A 6,235-nucleotide genomic window follows, 5' to 3' on the forward strand; every position below is an offset into this window, starting at 1 on the left:
TGCATGAAGTGCAACAAATGGATCGTTGGATAAAATAAGTATATGTTTATTGGGTTTGTTGCATATAAACTCTTTGAACAACATTTATAATGGATATTTTACACTGGTAAAACATCAGCGGCACAATTATTGATTTAGTGGATTGAGTCTTGAGGCATGATGTGGTAAGCCTATAGACGGACTTAGTTGTTGGATAACATTAAAATATAATAAACTTTAATAGATCTTGAGCTCATGCGGCAAATGTCCATACTAGCAACCAACAATATCTTTAATGGACCAGGATGAATATATACAAACAATTAAACATGAGACTACTCAATCATGCAGGAAACCTATCAAGTCCGGTCCATGCCGCATCATTGGTGCTCCTCGCCTCTGCTAGTCATTCGATATCCTCATGCTATCTACAGAAGAGCACGTAAATGAATGTGCTATTTTCATGCTCGTGAGCCAAACATTGTTAGTTTTTTTATATATAAAACTACACAAAGTGGTGGTGGAAAAATTTAAGTGCTAAATATAACATACGTTTTGATCTAGATTTAACGGACCAAAAGACTCGCTTGAACGCTTGCATCTGATGCTTGCATAGTCTTTGCGTTCTTTACCTCTATCTGATTTTATAAAGCTAACGACATTATCGTTTTACCTCTGATTTTATAAAGCTAACGACATTATCGAAAAGTTATCATTGACCTGAAGAAGTGTTAACTATAAAAAAAAGAAAAACTCCTAGGGCCGTTTGTTTCCCTTGATTTTGAGGAATTGGAATCTAACTATTGGAGTATATTATTTTTTAGAATGTGACATTCTATAACTTTCTAAAGTTTATATATAACTCTATCTCAAATTCATGGGGTGAGAGATAGAAATTAATTTTATAGATTTACATACAACTTTTCTAATGTACAACTTATAGCACACTTTTCTAATATACAAATAAATTACATATACAAATGTATTAACTTAATTAGTTTGTATCTAAATTATGATTATTAGAATGGAATTCAATTCCAACCAAACAAACAGGGCCCTAGGGTAAAGATAACAAAAACGATAGCACAAGTAAACCAGAGACTTTGTACCATCACATTCCATTTACCATGATTTATATAATAACCCAGAATAACCAACGGACTGCTATCTCCAAAGAATTTCTCAGCGAACCACAACAACAAAGGGGAAAAAAAGACAACCTTCTACAATAATTTCTGGATTGACCCAGGTAATCCAATGAAAATCAAGTTTCCACTACTTCCTGATGGAAAAGAATTATTTCAGAGCAGGCTACTTGCTGCCCAAAATAATCTCCTATTCTCACAGATGCCCCCTTTTCATCGCTGTCAAATTTGATGGAATAAACTAGAATTTCACTGCACCGGTCAGTGAAAAATATGGATAATCAGTGAGTTAGCAGTATCTTGAGATCTAGTCCTTTTTGTCCTAATGCCATAGCTTGCTGCAGAAACCGGTTTTGGCCTTCTTGCTGTTTAATATTTCTCCGAAAGAATCGACGAGCTGCTCGGCCAGGCTGCTTGGTTCGTTGCTTAACGTTCTGACAAATGTGCTCACGGCCTTGCGCTCCTGGTCTGTGGATCTTAGACTATACCATGTCAAGAACTTCATCCTGAAACCATTTTCGATGTGCCCATCGCATTCCAACTGCCTTACTACCTTTACGCAGTGCTCATAATCCCCATCCAGTTGCCTCGTCGATCCGGAGAGCATCTTTTCATGGCAAATAGCAGAAGCACCATTCTGCTCGCATTTATTAACTGGTACGCTATTCACCTTGCTTACTTGCCGAGATTCAACTGCAGGCGGCTCTGCAGTCTGGCCAACGGCGCAGGTCTCAGAGTCACCACTGTCATTTGACCTCACAAGTCCCTTCTTAGAATAATAATGGTTCTCAGTGTAGTCCACGGGTACAGGAACCTCGGCGTTTAGGTCGGGGACAGAAGATGAGTTGAAATGAAGTTTGCGACAAGCTCCAGATAACTCTGTCTCTGTAACACTTCTGCTGCAGGAACCTTCATGTACATCTTCAGAAAATCCTTCAAAACAGCCTTCTGCATCTAAAGCTTCCTGAAAGTTCTTCCAAATATCTCGGATCTTGAACCCAGTTGACTTACAAGACTGGTTCCTGTCTTTTTTTTGCGCATGTGTAGCCCCTCCTCCCACTGCATTCTTTGGTGCACGCATGACAAATATCTCCCTACTTTCAGTACGGCATCTAGATTCTGAATGGCCAAGTACCCCATCATCTGTGAATGATATAACTCTGAAAGAATATTCTGTGCATGGGGTAAGGTCATAAAGAAGTATTTTTCTTTCATCTTTGGACACAATAACAGGCTTTTCCATACTTGGTTGCTCTCTGCTCTTCCAGTACCATAGCTTATAACCTTTGATAGTGTCAGAAGACGAGGTTTCTTTCAAGATGACAATGAGGGAAGAAGATGTTATGTCTACAAATTTAAATCTACAGGCAACAGGTAATGAATCTGCAAAGAAAGAAGTGCATAAATCTTTTGAAGCAACACCCAAAACTATTGTACTAATATTTTATGTAAGAATGATCATCACCTCGAAGATGCAGGTCAGGAGAACTCAACCACTCGTCAGCTCTTTGAATTGCTGTAGAGCATAGTTTCTGCACAGCGATACCAGCTGAGAACCTGCTTACGATACCATGTGCATTCTTTGCCGACATTCCATCAAGTGGCCCAACCTCACTTTCCAATTTTGCTTTTGCATCTTCAATAATCTCATGCAATTCTTTAAAATGGACAGTTCCCTCTAATAGCCTGTAACTCAAATAAATGCGTTGGCATAGATTATCAACTCGGCGGGCATCTTTCCCGATTACTAATTGCCTTTTCCAATATCTGGTACAAAGATTAATACATATGTCAATTAAACAAGTCTACCAAGAATGGCTAAGCCACTGTTCCAATAATGTCGCAAGTAAAAATTCAAGAATGACCAAGTCACAGAAGGTGTTCCAATAATGTCTCAAGTAAATACTGAATCTATGTGCAAATTGTTACCGCAATTTAAGACCGGGGACTTAATTCAAATAATAATAGTAATAACTACTAGACCAAAATTGAGGTTTGTCAGGTTAATCAAACAACATCATGCGAAGATGTAATCCCTTCATTTTTGAATATGTGACATCTAGAATAAGCTAATTAGGTAAAAAGGTGAAACTATTTTACAACTTCTACAAAAAAGGACCCTTGCATATAATGTCATATACATTGAAGGACTACACAAGCACGACTAGAATATCCACTGAAAAGATGAATTGGGTCCCAGTAACCTAATTAACTTGAACGTTGCATGTTCTAAAATGGTTTGACAAAATTATTTATGTACCACCAATAGGAATGAAACTTCTGCCAAAGGTAAAGAAAACAACACAGAGTTGTAAAATGGTTTCTGACTTTGTTCACATTAATTTCATTATTACAGAAGTGGAGATGGTCGTCACTTTCCATGCAGAAGAACTATTTTTTGCATGTCATACAAAAGCATTGCATAACTGCACTTGTGCGATGTTTCATATAATATAATATAATAATATATTAAGAACACATGTATATTATCTAATGTTGTAATACAAATCCATTATGTTTATAGATTCCAAACAAGAATATTATGACCGAACAAGGAAAAAAAGCAAAGCAAAATACACAAGAAATAATGAGATTTGAGTTTAAGTAGAAATTGTATTTTACCCTAGTATTCCAGAAATCTTCCCACACGAGGCACAGGAATAACTCCCATCAAGATGTATAATTTGCTCTAGATCAAAGCATCCTGCCCTCTTCTCTCGGAATGCACATTCAATATGACAAGAAGAACCACAACAATTCTTGCTATCATTGTCAGATGAACAAACTAACCATTGACTAGGATCCTTATTGTCATCAAACTTGTGGCAAATACAACACGAGCACCTCTTGCAGAAGGAATCTTCTGCTGGTCTAACAGCTTTACAGGCCAAATTTTTGCAAACCCAAGTGCTAATGTGTTTCACATCATTGATAGGGTGCTCTTTTTTAACCACTACCTTTGTACTTGTGTGCCCATTTGTTATTGTTAAGTTGGGTGCAGATTGTTTCTGCGGTTCAGTGTTCTTGCTTGCATTGACAGGAGGTGTTTTGGGCATGTCTTCAGTTCAGTAAAGCAAGCAAGATCTGTGTCCGTCCTTCACTGGCTAGCATGAGTAACTCTCTTCTTAGTAAGAACTCCAAAAACCCTCCTCAGACAGCTAGCTGACAATGATTGACCTCTTTATTACCAGTTCATCATTAAGCCATGGAGTACTTTCAATCAGCGAAACAACAGCCTGGAAATTTAATGCAACGGTGATCGGAACATAATCAATGGAGGAATAAAACAAGCCGAATAGAAACAGATCTGAGATCATGATCATTCAGGGCACAAACACACATGGGAATTAATTTACAACTTTCCAGCATCACAATTCGGAAAGGGAAGTAGTAACGGACATGTACCCTCGATTAATCTGGAAGCTGTTATCTCGATATAAATAGAAACCACAGCACATGATTTCGGTAGCTCAGCCGCTCAGCTCTATCTATATTGATGACAAGATGTCTAATACTATATCTAACAACAAAGAAAAGGGCAGCATGCAATAGTACGTATAGAACAACAGAAAACATGTGGTTTCATGTAATGCCCCTAAAAACAGGGGAGGAGGCAGGGCACAAAAGCCTAGGGCTAATCCTCATACACAAATGAATTTCGTATACCCACCCCTAACAATGTACTGGTTGAGAAACAAGTAATCAGTGTATCACCCTTCAATATCCTTAGATTAGGAACCCTAATGTCTCATGAAACAAATCAGCCAATGACTAGAAGCCCCCAGTGGTATGCATATGCTTCCCTTCGTTATGGATGTACCAGTTCCTGCAACCAGATCTATCTACAGCCACATTGCAACCACACGGTTGCAGTTTCATGCAATGCCCCTAGAAACATGGGAGCAGGCAGGACACAAAAGCCTAGGGCTGACCCTGATCACACAATAAACCCTAATCCACCCTAACAATGTGCTGGTTGAGTAGCAGGTGATCGAGGTATCCCCTTCAACATCCTTAAATCAGGGACCCTGATAACTCACACAACCAAACATCCAATGACCAGAAGCCCCCAGTGGTACGCAAAGCTTGCCTTCCTCTACTAGCTCATGTAACCACATCTATCTACGGCAACATTACATACAACCACACAGAGGAACATCTAACCTCCATTCCCAGAAATCCATAGGATCAAACAACAAATCAACCAAACGCATCACACCAAAAGCTCCCTTTACAATCCTATATAGTGGAAAGGCAGAGCTCTTGCCATTTGCTGCTCGAAAAAAAATTATTCACACGTGAAGCAATATCCATGCAATTCCGTCTCGCAAATCCACAAGCCACAGAGCCGCGCGGAACACGAGGAAAGAGGCCGTTCAATCAAAACCCGCGCAAAAAATTTACACAGCGCGCGCGCAGCATCGCAGCACAAGGTCAGGGCGCCGAGGAGCTTAGCTTACCACCAGCTTCCGCGCCCTCCAGCCCCAGCCCCAGCTCCAGCTCCTCCCGTCGGCGTCGGCGGGCCACAGAGGCTAGGGTTTGAAGAGTCGGCGGGTACAGACGAAGGGCCCGCGAGATCCCCAATGCTCAACGCGGCGGGACGAGCGGCAGGAGCAGCCGGCACGATGACGAGGGCTCTGGCGGCGGACGGGCGGTCGCGCTACGGTCCTCCTCCGTCCGCCGAGACAACGCGGACCGAGCCCGGTCTCCCCGACGCCGAGGAGGAGCGCGGGTCAAGTCAAGCGCAGGCGGCGGGCGGGGGGATGGGCTCGCGTGCGACGAGACGAGACGAGAGGAGAGGAGGCTCCCCTGGCCAGGTGGTACTAGTAGCTGTAGCCAGTAAAAACGGGGGGAAGAGGGAGGCGTAACGGAACGGCGCGTGGGCTTCTGGGCTGGGCCAAGTCAGCCCACACCGTTGGCGCACGCCCGGATGCGGGAAGAGAAAGATCTGCGGCGTCGGAGCCCCATCCGACGGCCGAGACGCGGTGGCGTGCTGCCTTCGGCTATCATGGTCGTGGGTTAGTTTCCGTTTCACACGGACGACTGCCTTGGTGTCATTTTTATGAAGGGTACTGCTGGACATTTTAGGGTTTTTTTAATGTACTCCGCCG

The 6,235-nt window shown here is 42.0% G+C and overlaps 1 protein-coding gene across 1 annotated transcript; it reads right to left on the reverse strand.

Moving 5' to 3' along the window:
• Positions 1-1,069: 1,069 nt before the first annotated feature.
• Positions 1,070-5,998, reverse strand: LOC103641378 (VIN3-like protein 1). The gene is made up of 4 exons (XM_008664733.3): positions 5,585-5,998; positions 3,747-4,360; positions 2,590-2,891; positions 1,070-2,507 (listed from the first exon to the last, which is right to left on the reverse strand). Exons 2-4 carry the CDS (start codon positions 4,178-4,180, stop codon positions 1,447-1,449), a joined length of 1,797 nt encoding a protein of 598 aa, XP_008662955.1. The 5' UTR covers positions 4,181-4,360; positions 5,585-5,998; the 3' UTR covers positions 1,070-1,446.
• Positions 5,999-6,235: the final 237 nt, after the last annotated feature.

Source organism: Zea mays, chromosome 10 (genome assembly GCF_902167145.1).
Source record: "Zea mays cultivar B73 chromosome 10, Zm-B73-REFERENCE-NAM-5.0, whole genome shotgun sequence".
NCBI lineage: Eukaryota > Viridiplantae > Streptophyta > Magnoliopsida > Poales > Poaceae > Zea > Zea mays.